The sequence below is a fragment of the Kogia breviceps genome, chromosome 9 (genome assembly GCF_026419965.1).
Source record: "Kogia breviceps isolate mKogBre1 chromosome 9, mKogBre1 haplotype 1, whole genome shotgun sequence".
Lineage (NCBI taxonomy): Eukaryota > Metazoa > Chordata > Mammalia > Artiodactyla > Physeteridae > Kogia > Kogia breviceps.
In genome coordinates this window covers 51,393,421-51,415,840 of record NC_081318.1, presented here as the reverse complement: position 1 = coordinate 51,415,840, position 22,420 = coordinate 51,393,421, and the positions used below count along the sequence as shown (strand labels likewise).

The window sequence follows — 22,420 nt, the reverse complement described above, 5'->3', positions numbered from 1 at the left end:
TGTACATTGTATGTATTATATAATATATATTAAATAATGTATTATATATATATTTTACATTTCTGTTAGGAAATGTACTTTTTTGTTTAATGATTAGGAAAACAGTTCTCCGTCTTTAGATGCATTAACATATACAAATTTCCAAAATTAATCTCAGTTAGTATATTCTGTTAGATTTCTTAGATGGTATAAATTCTTTCTAAAACATATTCAGAGATGCAGGTCATCATTAAACTAAGTTAGCCATATTTTATATTGCTGCTAGCTTTTCATATCAACAGTATTCACACTTAAAGGGTTAGGTGCTTAAATACTGGTGGTCATCTTTGTCTGGTGCTAGACACCAGACACCTGGCTGCTGAATTAGTTTTCCCCTCACCAAAGCTGTCACACGGAATGCGGCGGGGAGGACTCAGAGGGAAGAGAAAATACATGGCATTAAGCAGCACACACACACTGTTCTTCTTCACAGTAAGACCGAACACCCAACTTGCTGTATGGTTAAGATTGGAAATCCATAGGTGTTTTTTTTTAACCCAGCATTTCATATCCAGATCACAAATTCATGTTCTTTGTCCTAGGATAGGCAATTGATGGCAGAATGGATCACACCCTTTTAATAACTTTGGTAACTTTTAAACTACATATATTTACATCAAATTCTTGGCTTCTCAAAGCAACATGAATCAAAGCACAGTGTCGAGATGATGTCCCATGACTTACTGTCTCAACACACTGTAAGCTTTAAGAGAAATTTTATTTCCACATTCTCAGGAAATGTGCTGTCTTCTGCGGTGTGCCTTCATGCTGCTGCGTGGAGCCTCTTTGGAATCATCGTAGCAGCTCAAGAAGTTTATACACAAAATATTTTACCCATCTTGACACAATAGAGATGATTTTTACATCATATATATCTTAAGCCTTATCATATGGTATAAAATGCACATTATTTAGAAAACAGTCTACACTTAAAGGAATTATTTCTATTGTAAATGGTATTCATGACTAACTACTTAGTTAATATGAGATTCCTCCTAAGGTAAAATGGAACAGTGCAGTTGATTTCATTTCAGTCAAGACGCCAGAGCTGAAGAGAATAAATTTAGAAAAGTTCATTTATCTCAGTAAAGAGTCATTGAACTTGAAACTCAAGTCCCATCTGGGTCTGCAGGAACCAGCAGAGCTCTGCTGGGGCAAGGAGTCCCAGAGGCCCTGGGATTCTCCCAAAGCAATGAGAGTATAGTTGTGATCAACAAAATGTGAACTTCTCTTGTAGGAAAGGTCTAAGATAATTAGCTTTACTAATGAGAAAATAGTTTAAAGTGATGTTGAACAATTGGTAATAGTTAAAATATACATGCACGTGCATATGCTTTTGGGAAACAATGTGCCAGTAAACTAATGCACCTGAGGATTTCTTGTGGACAGGTAAGTATCCACATTCAGCATTCAGGGCATGACTATTTATATACAGCTAAATATATATTTTTTATTTTTAAATATACAAATACCCCATATCCATAGAGTTGATGTCCCTGGATAAATCATTTAACCGTAAGTAGTAGAATATATGTGATGCACTCAAGTAGAATTTTACTTTTATTACAGCCATGCCTCGATTATGCAGTCTCAATTTGTTTGATATTTGGATAGTATCAAATGAAATACTATCCAGTACATCAGAACTTTGTTTACTTTTGCCAAGTCTAACCATACCATTGCTGAAGATAGCTTTCTAAAGTAGAAATCGTATCATAAACCCAGTACAGCAATAGTAGCCTGAACCCTAGATTCTAGACTCTAGTAAATTTAATATAATAGCTTATAAGGACAAGTTTTCTTTAAAAGAGCAAATTGGATATTAACACAAATTTAGAAAATAATGCAAATTAGCAATAAAATATGTTAGTGTAGCATTATAGACTGGCCAGATACTAACTGCTTTGACCGTAATATCCCAATGACAGTAGAGGATGATCGTTGCTTTAAAGATTCATTTAAATTTGTACTTATTTTTATGGATAACAGTAAGTGTCATGATCCAGTAATTGGGGTTGATTTTTATGATGGATAGCCATGGAGTTAGGTACAATTATTTTAAATTTGTAAACACTGAACATAAAAGTTTTGAAAATTGGTCAAAATAATAATCTACTTAACATTGTACTTACACAGCTTCTGAAACAACACCCCGTTTTCCAGAAATCACAGGCTAGGGAGCCAATAATTTTATAGTAATGAATCTTTATACTAAAAATGGAAAAAGCAATCCTGAAGTTTTATGGATATAGATAGCAGGTCATTTTTTAAATGTTTGAGTCACCATATATAATATATATATAATATATATATTTTATATATATACACACACACAGCTATGTGTATAATATGTAAAATTCTCCCAAGATACATGAATAGTAAAATTAAATCTGTTCACCCATGTAATTATAACTAATGCTTACATTTTTAATTACTCCCAATTCTTAAACATTATGAAACTTTTTTCACACTGTTTTCATAGGCTCTGGCTTTACCTTGAGGCAGATACTAATCCCCTTTCTGAAAAATATATTTGGAATTAAGCTCAGAAAATTATTATAACTTAGTTTCCTTAGGGAAAAAAGATAGAGTCCTAGATGGAAGCCTCTCGGGAAATACCTATTTAAACCTTCAAATGAGTTTGTGATATGGTTCAGGCTTAGAGATTATGGTACCTGCCCTCCTCTTGTTTCATTGGATTTGTTGTGAGAATTCATGTAATAACATCTGTAATGGATTTGGAGTTCTTGGGAGAAATTCAGAATTTTAAATAATAGGATTATTGTATATAGTACAAGTTAATACAGTCGACTAATAATTCATGAGTTTTTATGTATACATTCTGTATCTGCGGAAGATAACAATTATATAATTTTTTTAAGGTAAGATTATTTTTTAACTGCATTTTTGTTAGCTTCAAGTTTTATTCGTTTTTAATATTTCCCATAATTTATCATGTGACTTTGTGTGTTCCTGGAATGATTTAATGCACAGAATCAAAAATGAGTCCTTAAAAACACTAGAAAGTGAAGGAATGATGATATCATTTCTAAGGTAAGAATTTAAAAGCATGGTTTGTACTACTTCTGCAATACACTGTACTGCTTTCTTTAAAATAGTCTCTCTTTTGATAAAAATAGAGCTGGTGTACTTTCTACTGGCTGAGATCCTAATTCTGACTCCTGACCATGTGACCTTTGATAAAATTTATATCTCCCTTTAGTTTTAATATTACACTTGTTAAATAAGGGTAACTGAATATTTGTCTTCACCTTAAATTACAAGAAGTAGTTTATAACTCTGATGTGATAAATGCTAAATTGGAAAATCCTTATTAAGGTACTTTATCTGTTTATTCACCCTGAGGTTGCTTATCTTTTAGTTCTTTTAAAATGTACCTCTTTTGGAGGTATATTTTAGTGATTGGTGCACACCATTCAGAAATTCTACCTTCAGTTTTAAAACAGCTCTGAGGATGCATTGATAGTTCCAGCCTGGGAAGAGGATGTGTTCTGCTCTCTTAGTGGTCCTGGTCAGGAGGTCTTGAGTTCAGAATCCTACTCTAAGTCCAAACCTTTAGCAAATCCTTGCTACCTTGACCACTCACAAGTCAAACAAAATTTAAGTAGGCAATGCACAATTTAAGTAAGCATCTGAAGGCACTCTGATGTTTGCCCCTTAAAGCTGCCCTACCTTATGCCTGAAGTTTATCACTGCCTAAAGGCATCTGTTTCTTTAAAAGGGGAAACACATTCAGTTAGGTCCAGTTAGGGGACCTTGAATCCAACATGAATGCATTTTAGGTTTGTTCTCTAATTGCTTCAGGGCCATTGGCTGACACTGTAGTGCTATGATAAATCTGACTTGCCTCCACATGCCAAAGTCGGTCAGAAGTGACAATTTTTTTTTTCCCTACCAGCTTTTACTGTTTTCTAATCTCCAGCACAAACTGAATGAACACATCTACAGGTAATGTAAATGCCACTTACAACTTGGCAGATTAAATGCCTCAATGCTTGCAAACCTGTCTTGAGTCCCATTGAACAGGTATTGTCACTACCACAGAGTATAGAAGCCAAAAGGTCTTCTTTTAAAAGTTGGGAGATAGATGTCTTTATCGCACTTCAGCAACAGCATGCCAGGGGTAGAAACATACAAATATGACAAGCCATGCCTGAAATTTGACCTTCCTCACATCAGTCAAGGTGGCCTGGGAGCTTGGAGGAAGAGGGAAACTCCTCTGCTATGTATTACTAACCCAGAAGTGATTACCAGTTAAAATGTGTGGTTCTCATCTTACTCTTAAATAGGAGAGGCAGGCAGTGGTATGAGTAACCTTACTTTGCAGACATTAACCTTGTTCTGGTAAACATGGTCCAACTGAGAGATGCCTTAGTCTTTTCAGTAAAACCTGATTTGAGGAATAGCTGATCTCCATCTGTAACTGAAATACAAGATAAATATTTTCTTTGGCTGTGTGTCCACTTTAAAAAACAGCTGCTGACTCCTGTTTTTTTCAGTAACATTGATTTTTAAGAAAGTGGTGTCTTGGATTTTGCTATAGCAGAATAAGCACTGGGGTTCAGCAGCTGGTATAATTTCCACGTTATGTTAGCTCTGTTAGAGCCCATGATGAGTTGATGTGAAGACTTTGGGGGACTTTTTTTCCACCTCTCTTGGTATATATTTATTTTGAACACATATGCATGCTCCTTTTAACCTCTGGTCTTTGAAATGATTGTAGAAGAGACCTTTTTTGTTTTTGTTTGTTTTTTAATGGAGGGCAAAATGCTTGTTAGCAACCAAAAAATCAAAGCTGAACAAGCTGCCAAAGTAAGTTTCTGGTGAAAAAGTTTAAAAATAAAATTAATTGCTACTGCTTTCCAAGTAACTGTATTACTAGTTCCTGTATAAAAGAAACATTATTGCTGTCCTTGTATAAATAAAATTTTCCTGCAGTACAATTAAGTATTCATTTCTCAGAAACTGTCCCTATAAATTTTTATTTTCACCTTATTTCCATATGTTGTCCAAAATGAAAGTTACTGAAATGTCCAATCTGTGAGATTGCATACTCCTGGTAAAATATTTTTGTATATGTAAAGAAATAAATATTTAATATTGGGAAAATGTAGTGTTTCATTTAGAACTAAGGCTTGGTGATAATAAAATACAGAGAGTATCAGATTAGCTTCACCAATTTCTTTTAAATGCTAACAGTCTTTGTTAAAAGCCTCTAATGTTATTTTAGATTTTCCCACCAAAATAGATCAATTTTTCACCTGCCTCCCTTTTTTCACAAGGAAATCCTAATTATTGTTTTATCTATCCCAGCCCAAAGATTCCGTGGCTTTCAAAGACGACTTCCTCAAAGATTTCCAGAGACAGGGAAGGTTAAAATACAGGATCAAGAAAAGACCTCTAAGCTTAGATGGCATGGAATACTAGGACCATTTCCCAGCTAGCCAAGAAAGAGAAACCCTGGTGGGAAAGACCAATGCCTGCTGTGGCACACAGCTCAGCCCTGAAGCCTTCGGTGAGAAAGGGAGGTGGACCCACCAGACTGGCCAAGGGATGGAGGCGTGAATGTGGGTGAGTGCAGGAAGCCTGTTTCCAGAAAAGGTACTTTGGCAACTCTTTCCCAAGCTAGTTTCCAGGATTCTATACCTCATACTTCAGAAATTGCTAGTGTATTTCTGGTATTTCTGAAAGAATTAGTCTTTTAATTGAAGTATAGCTGCTTTACAATATTGTTAGTTTCAAGTGTACAGCATAGTGATTCTGTATTTTTACAAATTATATTCCATTATAGGTTATTACAAGATAATGAGTATAATTCACTATGCCATACAGTAAATCCTCACTGCTTATCTATTTTACATATAGTAGTTTGTATCTGTTAATCTCATATCCCTAATTTGTCCCTCCCCCCCTCCTCTCTCCCTTTTAGTAACCATAAGTTTCTTTTCTATGTCTGTGAGCCTGTTTCTGTTTTCTATATACATTCATTAGTATTATTTTTTAGATTCCACATGTAAGTGATATCATATAGCATTTGTCTGTCTTATTTCACTAGGCATAATACTCTCTAGGTCCATCCACATTGTTGCAAATGGCAGTATTTAATTCTTTTTTATAGCTGAGTACTATTCCATTACACATGTACACATCTTTTTTTGAATTTTTGAATTTTATTTCTTTATATAGCAGGTTCTAATTAGTTATCTATTTTATACACATCAGCATATACATGTCAATCCCAACCTCCCAATTCATCACACCACCACCACCACCACCACCACCACCACTGCTTTCCCTCCTTGGTGTCCATACGTTTGTTCTCTACTGTGTGTCTCTGCAGACTGGTTCATCTGGACCATTTTTCTAGGTTCCACATATATGTGTTAATATATGATATTTGTTTTTCTCTTTCTGACTTACTTCACTCTGTATGACAGTCTCTAGATCCATCCACGTCTCTACAAGTGACCCAATTCCTTTCCTTTTATGGCCGAGTAATATTCCATTGTATATATGTACCACATCTTCTTTATCCATTCGTCTGTTGATGGGCATTTAGGTGGCTTTCATGACCTGGCTATTGTAAATAGTGCTGCAATGAACATTGGGGTGCACATGTCTTTTTGAGTTATGGGTATATGTCCAGTAGTGGGACTGCTGGTCATAATGGTAATTCTATTTTTCGTTTTTTAAGGAACCTCCATACTGTTCTCCACAGTGGCTGTATCAATTTACATTCCCACCAACAGTGCAAAAGAGAGTTCCCTTTTCTCCACACCCTCTCCAGCATTTGTTGTCTGTAGATTTTCTGATGATGGCCATTCTACCTGGTGTGAGGTACCTCATTCTACCTCATTGTAGTTTTGATTTGCATTTCTCTAATAATTAGTGATGTTGAGCAGCTTTTCATGTGCTTCTTCACCATCTGTATGTCTTTTTTGGAGAAAGGTCTATTTAGGTCTTCTGCCCATTTTTGGATTGGGTTGTTTTTTTAATATTGAGCTGCATGAGCTGTTTATATATTTTGGAGATTAATCCTTTGTTGCTTCGTTTGCAAATATTTTCTCCCATTCTGAGGATTGTCTTTTCGTCTTCTTTACGGTTTCCTTTGCTGTGCAAAAAGCTTTTAAGTTTCATTAGGTCCCATTTCTTTATTTTTGTTTTTATTTCCATTACTCTAGGAGGTGGATCAAAAAAGATCTTGCTGTGATTTATGTCAAACAGTGTTCTTCCTATGTTTTCCTCTAAGAGTTTTATAGTGTCCAGTCTTACATTTAGGTCTCTAATCCATTTGAGTTTATTTTTGTGTATGGTGTTAGGGAGTGTTCTAATTTCATTCTTTTACATGTGGCTCTCCAGTTTTCCTAGCACCACTTATTGAAGAGATTGTCTTTTCTCCATTGTATATCCTTGTCTCCTTTGTCATAGATTAGTTGACCATAGGACCATGGGTTTATTTTTGGGCTTTCTATCCTGTTCCACTGATCTGTATTTCTGTTTTTGTGCCAGTACCATATTGTCTTCATTACTGTCACTTTGTAGTATAGTCTGAAGTCAGGGAGTCTGATTCCTCCAGCTCCGTTTTTTTCCCTCAAGACTGCTTTGGCTATTCAGGGTCTTTTATGTCTCCATACAAATTTTAAGATTTGTTGTTGTAGTTCTGTAAAAAATGCCATTGGTAATTTGAGAGGGATTGCATTGAATCTGTAGATTGCTTTGGGTAGTATAGTCATTTTCACAATATTGATTCTTCCAATCCAAGAGCATGGTATATCTCTCCATCTGTACACCACATCTTCTTAATGCGGTCATCTGTTGATGGGGACTCGGGTTGCTTCCATGTCTTCACTATTGTAAGTAATGATGCTATGAACATTGGAGTGCATGTATCTTTTCAAATTAATGGTTTCATTTTTTCCAGATAGTGGGATTGCTGGATCATGTTAGTTCTATGTTTAGTTTTTGAGGAACCTCCATACGGTTTTCTGTAGTGGCTGCACTGATTTACATTCCCACCAGCAGTATACAAAGGTTCCCTTTTCTCCACATCCTCTCCAACATTCGTTATTGTAGGCTTTTTGATAATAGCCATTCTGATCAGTTTGAGGTGATACTTCATTGTGGGTTTGATTTGCATTTTTCTAATAATTAGCAGTGTTGAGCATCTTTTCATGTGCCTGTTGGCCATCCCTATGTCTTCTTTGGGAAAATATCTATTCAAGTCTTCTGTCCATTTTTTGATTGGATTTTTTTCTATGATTGAGTTGTATGAGCTGTTTGTATATTTTGGATATTAACCCCTTGTCAGCAGCCTCATTTGAAAATATTTTCTCCCATTCCATAGGCTGCCTTTTTGTTTTGTTAATGGTTTCATTTGCTGTGCAAAAGCTTTTAAGTTTAACTCGGTCCCATTTGCTTATGTTTGCTTTTATTTCTTTGGCCTTGGGGGACTGATCCAAGAAAATATTGTTATGCTTTATGTCAGAGTGTTTCACCTATATGCCAAAAAATATAGGTTTTACATAAAGTCATCCCTTGGTATGCATGGTTGGGCATCCGTGGATTGTATACTACTGTAGTACTTATTGAAAAAAATCCCCCTATAAGTGGACCTGTGCAGTTCAAACTCATGTTGTTCAAGGGTCCAACTGTGTGTGGTTCATTCTTCCATCTTATACTACCTGTCAGTTTTCTATCACTGCTGTAACAAATTACCACAAACGTAGCAGCTTCAAATACAAACTTATCATCTCAGTTCTGTAGGTCTGAAGTCCAACACAAGTCTCACCAGGCTAAAGTGAAGTTGTCTCCCAGGCCCTGCCCTGGCTCTTACCTGCAGGTCTGGAGGAGAATCTGCATCCAGGCTCTTGCATGTTGTTGGTGGACTCCAGTTCCATGCAGTTGTAGAACTGAAGTCCCCACTTCCTTGCTGGCTGTCTGACCGACCGCTCTCTTGTCCTTGAACTGGCCCCCTCTGTCTTGAGAGCCAGTGACAGCACTGAATTCTTCTCATGCCTCATCTTTCCTGCATTGTCTTTGGCCAAATCCCTCTCTCACTGACCCTTCTGCCTTCTTTCTTTTAAGGGTCCACCCAGATAATCCAGAATAATCTGTCCATCTCAAGGTCTACAACCTAAAAAACACCTGTAAAGTCTCCGTTTGCCAGGTTCTAGGGATTTATTAGGTCATGAACACATTTTAGGGGCCATTATCAGGCCACACCAAACCAGCTAATCATGTCAGCATTTCTTCCTATACCCATTTATGAAACAGAAGTGGTTGTGGAAACATCAGTGTTAAGGTGGTTGTTCTGTTCTAGGAAATACTACTACTATATTTACTATCTGTTTTCTAGGTGTTCTGGGATACTAGAACTTGTTTCCAAATCTAATTATTAAAAGAAGTGTGGTTCTGGATCTCAAGTAGTAAATAAACATACATTTAAAATTAATATTTAATGATGAGGAAACTAGTTAGTTAGAAGAACCTTTTGGAGGCCCAGTCTCACCCTCACTGAAGTCCAGCACTACTTACTACCTCACCCACCAGATCCCAATGGGGGTCTGCTGTAGCAGCATAAGGCTATATCTTTTTTTTTTTTTTTTTACATCTTTATTGGAGTATAATTGCTTTACAATGTTGTGTTAGTTTCTGCTGTATAACAAAGTGAATCAGCTATATGTATACATATATCCCCATATTCCCTCCCTCTCCCACCCCTCTAGGTGGACACAAAACACTGAGTTGATCTCCCTGTGCAATGCGGCTGCTTCTGGCTATATCTTTTTCAATAGCTAATGTCTAAAACACAGTCCAGCAGGATAACTGGCCAGTCTTAGATTTGCTTAGATGATGGCATCTTTAGTTTTTTATGTTTTGGGGTTTTTTGTTATTTTTAAGACATACAAAATTCTAACAGGACTAGAAGGGTGAACCACTCCCCAGTGCCTCTTGCCCCAACCTCGAAATCCTTTCCTGTTTCTTGTGAACTCTTAAATGAGGGTTCCCGTGCATTATCTGTTTTTCACGCAAGTAGATTCATATCACACATTCTGTCTGTAGTATGTTCTTCATACTTATTTCAGAAAACCAGACAAGAGGCATATATAGTACCACCATCTTAACACAACTATCTTGACTTTTGCATGTTCCTTTCCAATTTGTGAATAAGGTGCTTATTTTCTACATTGTTGCCACCACTCTGTGTCCTTTTTTTCTTATATAAGTATTTGCATATTTTGTCTTATTTCAATAGAGGTCATGAAAGGGTTATTTTCTTCATTTCTTCCTTATGAAACATTCACTAAAATCTCAAGTGCAGAAAGGGAATAACTAGGTGATGCTGAGGTAAAAAAACAGGTACTGAGTAACATAGAATGTTTCTCTCTAACAACTGCTTGCCCTCCTGCTCCTAAAGTAAGAAATTGTAGCAGTAGGTCTCAGCTACTTCTTGCTATGGGAAAGCAGAAGTGGCTTCAGAGCCCCAGTGGCATCAGGAGCACTCAGGAGACAGTCCAGGCTATTAATAGGAGAAGGATATGAAAGCAGAATAAAGAGAAATAGACACAATTCAAAGTTTCCTTTGATACAAAATGTAGTATTTTACAAATTAAACATCCAGAATGCATTGGAAATCCACACATTGCTCTAGACATAGGATTGGTACATTCATCAAAGCACGGCAAAGTCAGAATGGATAGAGCTTGACCCTAAGGAACAGTGTCCTGCTGTTAGTCTTCTGCTAAACAATAACCTCTGTACTCTAGCGGCATATACAGTTCATTTTTCAATCAGTCACTGCATAGCATACAGCACATTCAAATCTATGAAGAGAAATTCCTCCCCACAGCATTCACAAATTTTTGGATCAAAAAGCATCAGCCTCATCTATTTTTAACAGGAAGTGGGAACTAGATGGACCCATTTTTCTGCAGAGAAAAGGTCTGAATGTACTCTGGCTTACACTTCTCAACCCTCCTCCAGCTCTTTTATATGCTGGGGTCTAACTCGGACACTAGGTTACCAGCACAAGAGGACCTCCTGTGAAAAAGACACTGTACACAGAGTACCTGGTGGCTAAATTTGAGGCGATTCATATGCAAAAAGTCACCACTTATTAAACTGTTCGGTAAACTGTTCAGTAAATTCATCTCCTAGATCAACCTTTAACATGGTGATCTAAGCCCCAAAGGCAATCTTAATGATGCTGAAAAATACCCAGGCTTGGCTGATAACACGTACAGGCAGACCTCAGAGATACTGTGGACTTGGTTGCAGACCACTGCAATAAAGCAAGTCACACAAATTTGTTGTTTTTCCAGTGCATATAAAACTTATGTTTATACTATCATAGTCTATTACGTGTACAATAGCATTATGTTTAAACAATGTATATACCTTAATTTTAAAATATATTGCTAAAAAATGCTAACCATCATCTGAGCCAAGTTGTAATCTTTTTGCAGTAGTATCATCAAAGATCACAGATCACCATGACAAATATAATAATAATGAAAAAGTCTGAAATACTGGGAGATAATAATAATGAAAAAGTCTGAAATACTGGGAGAATTACCAAAATGTGACACAGAGACACAGTGAGCACATGCTGTTGGAAAAATGGCACCGATAGACTTGCTCAACTCAGGGTTGTCACAGACCTTCAATTTGTTAAAAAAAGGAAAAAAAAAGTGCACTATCTGCAAAGTGCAATAAAACAAGGTGTACCTGTAATCCACACTGTGCTCTGCCCAAACCACAGAGTCCATTCAGGCTTATATAAAGAATCAGTGGGAAAACGTTAGGGTCCTTCCGGGTGGCAGCTTTCACAGAAGGTTGCAGTCTCTCCAGGTTAATGTCAGATGAGGCAAACAGATGCTGCATGATCCCAAACCTTTCTGTATCTTTCAGTGGAGCCAAGACTGGCTCTTCAAGATCAGACACACCATCATCAGAGCACGGAGCTGAAATGACACACGTAAACAAATCCACCAAAAAAGGTTATAGAAAATCCACATCATTGGATAATAATGTTAGCACTTCTAGCTAATTATGGGGGGAAAATTAAGTTGTTTACATTTCTCAAATAGAGCAGGGAAAACCCTTAAGCTGTAACAGGATATATTTGGCCCAGGCCAGGACCTCCACTTCGCCTGGAGTCCTCTGACCAAATCCCTACTCTCTGAACTCTATCTTCTACTGGATCCACTAACTCCAGTAGATTAGAAAGGTCAGAATATAACTTTCTTATACACACAGTAAGTAAGGTTTGTTTTATTTTAATTCACCTATTAGAATGTCTTACGTGTTTGCATGAACTCCTCAAACGTAGGTACCATGGTTTATTTAGTGATGCTTCTTGCCTGAAGAACCTTTGCCCTTGCTCTTCCTTCCACCTGCGACATCCTTCCTCCAGAGTTCCCCGCAGAACCTTCATTCTCCTCTCTGAGCTGTCGGTTGAAATGCCACATCAGAAGGGCCCTTCCTAATCCTCTCTCCATCGAGCCACTCGCTACACCCATACGCCAGCCACTATTACATTATTTTATTGTCTTCATATGCTTGCTATATCTGAAATTATCTTCCTGACATTCCCTGTTTACTCTGTTTATTAAAACCTAAGCTGCCCAGGAGAGCAGGGACCTGGTCTTTTGTGCTTACCTCATACCCTGCCTAGAACATCGACCCTCAGTTGAACGTTAGTTCTTCAGAGGGGTCACATCAAACGCTGCTCTAATTGCAACTGCTCAGAACCTGTGAAACTTTGCTTTTAGGGTCTTGAGCAGTGCCTCTGACACAGTTGTTTTTAATCTTTAGTAATTACAAACTTGCCAGTAGATTTGAATTTTAAACAGGCACTTAGAACCAGATCAGATTAATAATGTAGAGTAAAATTTAAAATAAAAAATGAAGCTTTATAAGGTATGCATGAATTATAACTGAATCTGAAGGGAATCCAAAAGAATTCCAGACATGTTCTGAGCACTGATAATCTTTCTTACTAAAAGTAATAAGCAACTTGCCCTAGGGGCTGAAGGGCAGCATTCATTTGCCTATAAAGGAACTTGTGTGTCTGTTATCAAAATCAGCCTTACAAATCTACACCTTGTAGATTCACCCAATGCAACTCACACAGTGTAACCACAGGTTTCCCGTTACCACATGGCCTAGACTGTAAATTGTAGGTGATGCTTTAGGGAGTGGATCTGGCCTGCTTCTTTAAGCATGAGCTCCACTGGTGCAGCACAGTGGGCTGTGTCCTGGGTCTGGTGGAGAAGCACCCAGCAACATCCTGCCTTCTTCTCTGAACATCTGCCCCAAGTGCCCAGAGGCACTTCTCGGTATAAGAGAGATTACAGTCACCCAAGGGGTGGGGGGTGTGAAATTAACGTTCCCTCCAGATGATTCTAACTCACTTTCTTAGCAGCTTTTTCACCAGTTTGCAAATGTGTTGTTAGTGTATCTGACGCTGTTCTTTCAAAAGCCCTTCAGCAAGCCTCTCAAAGTTACTCTGGCCGCCAGACAAGACAAGACAAGACAAGACAGGCATGCAAGGAGATTTTTGTACCCTGCTCTAAGTAAATACCTATAGGAAACATTAGATACCCAAATTCCTTCAGGAGGCAGGAGCCTTGTGGTCCTAACAAACGTTGTTATGAGCTCTAGGGGAGATTAAAGACCTTCCTGAGTGTCTTCACATAAAGAAAAATTACTTCTTTATGTTGAGCAGCCCACAAAGGCAAACAGATGACTCTATGGGTGGGTAGTTTTGCACCAAGGTAGAATACCAGCTGTGCTGGGACTCCCAGTGCATCCTAATGGCTACTCCCAGAACACCAACAGAGCAGAACTTGGAAGCAACCCAAAGATCAAATCCTAGAGCAGACCTGCAGGGAAGATGACAGCTAACTGTGAGCTGGTTGGGAGAGGGAGTTAGTTAGCTAATGCAGTCTCGGCAGTATTTTCTTTTTTTATATACTTCCAGAATGCAGTTGATGACTTTGTAAGTACATGGTGAGGGCTGACTTGGGAAATGCTAAATACTTAGTTGCTGCAAAAGGGAGCTAAGCTAGAAAGCAGAGTTACTGTCATTGCAGACAATTAGGTAACTATACATATTGTTTCCATAACCAAACTGCGCCACCAGCCTTTACCCTCAGCTGGACGCACCACAGTGGCATGCTGGCTCATTTTCAAGTAGTTCAGTTTTTGTGGTCAAAGTACAAGAACAGAGCATTCCTCTGCACAGGTAGAATCTGCTTTCGGTTGTGAATGACATCTAAACTGCTCCTGGGAATGAAGCCTTGCTGCAGTCTCTGGATGTCTTTGCCACGCCAAAAAGTACCAAAGGCACTAACCACAGTACTCAAAGTTCCCAGAGTAGATGCATAACAAACTGCAGGGTCCTATCTAGGCAGTCACCCCAATACCTGCTTCCCAGATCTGGGAGCAGAGCTCTGAGCTTTGGTCCTTTGGGTCTACATAGCATGCTGGACTCAGCCCTTAGTAACCAGGCCTCAAAATGACATAGCCGGGTATCCTCTGCTTCTCTGCCCTAGGCTGAGCAACACCTGCAGAAGCTACAACAGAGGAGCTGCCCAGCCTACTGATGGTTCCTTCTATTGATGACCCAATTTGTAATTTAAAAAGGAAAAGCTTAACCTTGACTTTCAGGGCTAAGCTCATCATTACCTAATTCTTGCTCTTGCCATGGCATTTCCCGAGGGCATGAAGCTAATGATATTCCTAGGAGAAAATGAAATGTCTCCCTGAGACAAAGCAGTCCTCTTGAATACCTCCCTGTTGAATTTGATGCAGAGCTGAATCAAACTGGTCCAGCCACAGAACTGCCATTGCAAATAATGTGGTGTCAGGCCCCTTCCCTGCAACACTGCACCAAGCCTTGGCCAAAATTCTCTCCAAAAAAAATGCAAAAATCATGAGATTTGGAGTATAGATATAAGGTTTGAGTCCTAGCCCTGCTAGCAAGTTCTTCAATAACTCCTTTCCCTCTGAGCCTTAGTCTTCCTATGGGGTGTGTGATGTGGGCAGGGTGTAAAAAAGAGAGAAATTAATAATACCTGTTTTAACCTATTTTGAAGGGCTGTTGTGGATGAGAAAGCCTAACGAGTTTTATCAGCTGTTAGGTGTCCATCTCCTCATCACTTCCCTGTTCCTGCCTATCCCCAGGTCCTCTCTGGGAGGTTCTTACCAGGTAGCACAGAGTAGGAATAATCTGGAGCTTACAAGTGCCCAGCAGAACTGCTGCATTATCTGGCATTTCTGCAGGAGAAAGAAAAAAAAAAAATCAGTCACCATCAAAAAACACCCATGGAGACAGAGCCAGCCCCCGAGCTGTACCTAATTTATATATCCTCTACCAGTCAGGCAGAGGATATGCTCAGTAATTGTAGAATAAATGAATGAATGGGGCGAAACCTGCAGCAAAGGCCTTTTAGAAAACAGATGTAAGGACCAGGTAACCAGCTCTGTGTTCTCCAGAGGATATTTCTTACATGCAATTTGCCAATCAGAACGGTACAGACTCGGGGAAAAGTGAATCAGCATGGAAAAGTAGAAAGAACCTGGGGTTTGGTGACAGAAGAGCTTTATTTGAGCGCCACTAAATATTTGGGAGCGACCTTGAGTATGTATACCTCTCTCAGCACGTTTCCTCATTTGCGTACTATAGATTTTCTTTTTTTCTGCCTATGTCAGAGAACTATGTAAACTATAAAGGGTTATACCTAGGTCACTAATCATTCGGGGGAGAAAGATGTAATGTGGTCTAGTCAAGGGGTGGCACAGCAGACCTCCTGAGCCCAGGACTGTGCAGGGCCCCCTGGCCCACAGCTAGCTCAGTGCAAGGGTACCAGTGGCAGAGAGCATTGGCACAGAGCTGTATAAGGCTAGGGGCTGCCCCAGAAGGGTCCTGCCACGCCCTAGGAAAAGGAAATCCAGATCTGTGTTAGTCAAAACCAGTTTTAAATACCTCCCAAGGTAGAACAGATGCAGTTGCTGTAAGGACCCAATGCCTTGGGATACAACCTTTGCACTGAAAAGGCAAAAGAGAAAAGAATCATCTGCTCCATCATCTGGTGTGGGGAACACTTCATGAACCCCCCGATATCCTGCATTAATTAGCAGCCTTATTTATAAATGGAAGTGTGTCGCTGAGGCTGTGGCCCAACAGAGCACAGCGAAACACGGCCTTCTCCCAAGAGCAGAAGAGGCTGCTAGGGGGAAGGGGCAGCCCCGAGGTCTGAGCCTGCCAGAGAACCCCGTAAATTGCGTTTAAATGTGCTTTTGTCTCCAGAGAGTCCCCACAGTTTTCAACAGATTCTCAAGGAGGCCCTGCTCCCAAATCAGGAAGATGAAGATGGTAAAGGTATGGGGCCTTGTGGAAAGATCCACAGGGCTGTGAAGGGCAGGGACAAAGTCCCCTGGGACGTGATATCCTGGCTGAGCTACCGTCACAAGTCATCTCACCTTTTCATGTTTCCATTCCTCACTTCTCAGGTGACTCCCAAGTCCCATGTAATCATCATCATCCCTTATTCTTGGAAATACTTTACTTCCATGTTACTCAACGGTCATTCACTACCTTGAGCATGGTGCTAGGGACACAGCTCTACTTTACAACGCTTACCACCTAATTTCACTGCTTGACCGTAGTTCTCTTGAGGGTGGGGATGATGATTTTCTCCTACCTCAGCATCTAGCAGTGCCTAAAACACAGTAGAGGCTTCTTCAGCGTTTCTGGAATGGAAATGATTTCTTTTGATCTTTCATATTGTGTTTTACAAATGAAACCTGGGAAGTTCATGCTTAAGGTCACAAAATGGTAGGGGAAGTGTTCCAGGAGATGGGCTAGATGCTGAGACTGAAATGCTTTAAACAAACAGGAGGAGGGCGGTTCAAGATGGCACCATAGGAAGATCTGGAACTCACCTCCTTCCATGGACAAACTGAATCTACAGCAACATATGGGACAGTTTCCTCTGAAGAAACCCCAAACTACCTGAGCGACTCCCATACATCAGGTGAACAAGGAAAAAAAACCCCATGGCAGCAGGTAGGAGAGGCTGAGCCACAGTCTCCCTGTAAACCCCACACCCCTGGTGCAGTGACCCACAATCCGAGGGGAACTCAAAACCCAAGGTGCTCCCTGTGGTGAAGGATTTGAACCCCACCCTAACTTCTAAGACCACCAGACAGACGAGCCCCCCAAACATCTGGCTTTGAAAACCAGTGGGGCTCACATCCACAAGACCCACGAGCCTACAGTGAACTGAGAAATCATTCTTAAAGGGCTTGCATGGGGACTTACCCACCCCCAGGACCCAGCACAGAAGCAGCTGTTTGAAAAGCCCTCATACGCTCTATGAAAGAGGCTTATTTGTTATCATAAAGCATCAGCCTGGGGGTAGGTGTCTAATTTAACACACACCTAGGGACCTGCTCGTGTACTCTCTAGGGACCGAGGCCATCAGACACCATCTTGGCACCCTCCCTCTGCCACACTTCAAAGCACCAGTATTTCCCAGAGGAGGGCTATGACACGTCTCTGGTGCCCTTGTTTTTGTGGCTGCCACCGAGGAAACACCCCCTTGATCGTCTGGCTGTCATGGCCAGCAGGGTTTGCATTCCTGGGTCCCTCGGGACTGTAACAATCAGACTGTTCTTGGCCACCTACCACCCCCAAGGCACTGTCAGACAGCAAACTGAAATACACCCCCTAGTCTTTCTGTGAAAGAGGCCCATTTGCTTGGCCTGAGGGGCAAGCTTCTGGTTGGACATACGTCTAAGGGTCTGCTCTCGGAACAGAGGCCAATGGGTGCTACCTTTGTGCTCTCCATCTGCCTCATTCCAGGTTGCTGGTATCTCCTGGAAAGGAGCTTATACAATCGTCTGGCTTGTGATTTCTGTGACTGCCACCCAGGTGACACTTCTAGGTCAACTGACTCTGGCTAGCAGAATTTACACTGTGGTCTGTCTATACTTGTATACTTTAAAAGCTGCTGCCTGAAGGTCTGGCTTCTAATCAGCCTAAATCTAGGTGCTGACTGAGATCCTCTTTGGGGCACTGACAGTTGTTGACAAACCCTCAACTATTGGAAGCCACTAAAAATAGGCTGCTTGGACAATCACAAAGGTTTGAGAGACAACAAAGAGCTAGGGTGAGGTTGAATAAGGTCCTCTTACATGAGACCATTTTACCTTCTGCATGGAAACAAACACAGAGTGTCAAGGAAAATGAAGAAACAGAGAAATATGTTCCAAACAGAGGAACAAGATAAAAGCTCAGAAAAGGTCCTGAATGAAAAGCATATAAGTGATTTATTTGCCTGCTAAAAAGTTCAAAATATCATAAAAATGCTTAATAAGCTTGGGAGAAGAATGGATGAACACAGTGAGAACTTCAACAAAGAAAGAGAAAACATAGGAAAGAACCAAATAGAAGTCACAGAGATGAAGAATACAATAAATGAACCAAAACAGACACTAGAGGGGTTCAACCACAGACTAGATGAAGCAGAAGAAATGATCATTGAACTCAAAGACAAGGCAATGGAACTCACCCAATCAGAGCAGCAAAAAGAAAAAAAAGTGAACACAGCTTAAGAAACTATGCTTACAGTATCAAGCAGACCAACATTTGCACTATAAGGATCCCAGAAGAAGAGAGAAAGGGGCTGAAAGCTTCCCTAACCTGGGGAAGGAAACAGACACTCAGACCCAGGAAACCCAGACTGGAGTTCCAAATAAGAGGAACCCAAAGAGACCCACACTACAACACATTAAAATGTCAAAAGTTAAAGACGAGAGAATCTTAAAAGCAGCAAGAAGAAAACAACTTGTTACACACAAGGAAACCCCACCCACATGGCTATCAGCAGGCTAGGTTTTTCAGCAGAAACTTTGCAGCTGAGAAGAGAGTGGTATGATATAGTGAAAGTACCGAACAAAAAAAACTTGCAACCAAGACTACCTGACAAAGTTGTCATTCAGAACTGAAGGGGAGAGAATTTTCCAGACACGCAAAAGCTGAAGGAATTCATCGCCACTAGACGAGCCTTACAAGAAATGTAAAAGGAACTTGTTTAAGCTGAAATGAAAGAGTACCAATTAGTAATAGGAAAACATGAAAATATAAATCTCATTGGTAAAGGTAAATATATAGTAAAATTCAGAATAATGTTGTAAGGGTAGATTAATCACTTACAAAACCAGTATGAGATTAAAAGACAAAATTAGTAAAAAAAAAAAAAAAAAAAAACTATAACTACAATAATTTGTTAAGGGATATGCAAGATAAAAATATAATTTGTGACATCAAAACCATAAAATGGCAGGAGGGGGAGAGTAAAAAAAAGTAGAGCCTTAGAATGCATTCAAACTTAAGTTGTTACCAACAGGTATTTATAACCATCTATTTTAAGTTGGTATGTAATCTTCATGGTAACCACAAATTAAAAACCTATAGCAGATACATAAAAGAGTAAAGAGAAGGCAATCTAAGCATACCACTAGAGAAAATCATCAAATCACAAAGGAGGAGAGCAAGAGAAGAAAGGAACAAAACTACCAAAGAGCCACAAAGTAATTAATAAAATGGCAATAAGTACATATCTATCAATAATAACTTGAAATGTAATTGGACTAAGTTCTCCAGTCAAAAGATAGAGTAGCTGAATGGATAAATTTTTTTTTAAAAAGACCATTATGCTGCCTACAGGAGACTCATTCAGATGTTAAGGACATACACAGACTGAAAATGAAGGGATGGAAACATATTCCATGCAAATAGAAACCAAAAGAAAGCTGGGGTTATATAGGCTCTCTTTATATCTGCAGTAAATAGACTTAAAATTAAGACTGTAATAAGAGACAAAGAAGGGCATTACATAATGATAAAGGGGTCAATCCAACAAGAGGATATAACACTTTTAAATATTTATGCACCCAACATTGGAGCACCTAAATATATAAAGAAAATATAACAGACCTAAAAAGAGAAATAGCAATACAATAATAGTAGGGGACTTTAATACTCCACTTTCATCAATAGATAGATCATCCAGAGAGAAAACCAATAAGAAATAGTGGCCTTAAATGACACATTAGATCAGATGGATTTAACAGATATATGGAGCACATTCCATCCAAAAGGAAAAGAGTATACATTCTTCTCAAGCACACATGGAACATTGTCCAGGATAGGTCATATTTTATAGGCCACAAAACAAGTCTCAATATATTTAAGAAGACTGAAATCATATCAAGCATTTTTCCCAACCACAATGGTATAAAATTAGAAATCAATTACAAGAAGAAAACTGGAAAAGTCAAAATATGTGGAGATTAAACAATGTGCTACTGAACAATATGTCAAAGAAGAAATCAATAGAAAAATCAAAAATACCTTTAGACAAATGAAAATGGAAATACAACATATCAAAATGTATGGGATGTAGCAAAGCCAGTTCTAAGAGGAAAGCTCACAACAATAAATGGGTACCTCAGGAAACAAGAAAAATCTCAAACAACCTAACTTTATCCCTCAAAAAAACAGAACAAATGAAACCCAGAGTTAGTAGAAGGAAGGAAATCATAAAGATCAGAGTGGAAATTAAATGAAATGCAGACTGATAAAAGAAAACAATGAAACTATAGCTGGTTCTTTGAAAAGATAAAGAAAACTAACAAACCTTTAGCTAGACTTGCCAAGAAAAAAAAGAATGTAAACTAGATAGCTAGTGGGAAGCAGCTGCATCGCATGGGAAGATCAGCTCAGTGCTTTGTGACCACCTAGAGGGGTGGGATAGGGAGGGTGGGCGGGACATGCGCGAGGGAGGGGATATGGGGATATATGTGTACATATAGCTGATTCACTTTGTTATACAGGAGAAACTAACACAACATTGTAAAGCAATTATACTCCAATAAAGATGTTAAAAAAATAAATTGAAAAATCAGAAGTGAAAGTGGAGATGTTACAACCGATACCCCAGAAATACAAGAGATCATAAGAGAGTACTATGAATAATTATATGCCAAAACACTGGACACCCTAGAAGAAATTAATAAATTCCTAGAAGCATACAATCCACCAGGACTGAATCAGGAAGAAATAGTAGTAATCAGTCTTATCGGATTTTCTAAGTAGATTGAATCAGTAATCAAAAATCTCCCAACAAACAAAAGTCAAGTCAAGGACCAGGATGGCTTCACTGGTGCATTCTGCATACATTTAAAGAACTGAAACCAATCCTTCTCATATTCTTCCAAAAAACAAGAGAAAGGAACACTTCCAAACTTATTTTATGAGGCTAGCATTACCCTGATACCAAAATCAGACAAGGACACCACAAGAAAATTACAGACCAACATCCCTGATGAACATAGATGCAAAAATCCTCAACAAAATATTAGCAAAGCAAATTCAACAATACATTAAAAGCATCATACGTCATGATCAAATGGGATTTTAGTCCAGAGATGCAAGGACAGTTCAACATCTGCATATCAATGTGATACACCATATTAACAAAAGGAAGGATAAAAATCATATAATCATCTCAATAGACACAGAAAAAGCACTTGACAAAACTCATCATCCAATTATGATAAAAACTCTCAACAAAGTGGGTAAAGAAGGAACATATCTCAACATAATAAAGGTCAGATATGACAAGTCCACAGCTAACATCATACTCAGTGGTGAAAAATTGAAAGCTTTTCCTCTAAGGTCAGAAACAAGACAAGGAAGCCCACTCACCACTTTTATTCAACATTGTATTGGAAGTCCTGGCCAGAGCAGTTAAGCAAGAAGAGGAAACAAAAGACATCCAAATTGGAAAGGAAGAAGTAAAGCTGTCCCTATTTGCACATGACATGATATTATATATAGAAAAAACCCTAAATAACAAAAAACTGTTAGCACGAATAAAGTCAGTAAAGTTGCAGTATCAAAATCAATATACAAAAATCTGTTGCACTTCTATACACTAATAACTATCAGAAAAGGAAATTAAGAAAACAATCCGATTTACAACTGCATCAAAAAGAATAAAATACCTTGGAATAAATTTAACCGTGGAGGTAAAAGACCTGTGCACTGAAAACTATAAGACACTGATGAAAGAAATTGAAGAAGACACAAATAAATGGAAAGATATTTCGTGTTCATGAATTGGGAGAATACTGCTACAATGTTCATACTACCCAAGCTACAGATTCAGTGCAGCCCCTATCAGAATTCCAATGGCATTTTTCACAGAAATAGAACAAACAATTATAAAATTTGTTTAAAACTATACAAGATCCTGAAGAGCCAAAGCAATCTTGAGAAAGAAGA

The 22,420-nt window shown here is 38.9% G+C and overlaps 1 protein-coding gene across 1 annotated transcript in view; it reads right to left on the bottom strand.

Moving 5' to 3' along the window:
- Nucleotides 1-11,635: 11,635 nt before the first annotated feature.
- GSDME (gasdermin E) overlaps nt 11,636-22,420 on the bottom strand; it is a 71,693-nt gene continuing 60,908 nt past the window's right edge. The window contains 3 exon segments of the mRNA XM_059073975.2: nt 11,636-12,023; nt 14,418-14,424; nt 15,272-15,342. Coding sequence (XP_058929958.2) covers nt 11,731-12,023; nt 14,418-14,424; nt 15,272-15,342 — 371 coding nt within the window. The 3' untranslated portion in view covers nt 11,636-11,730.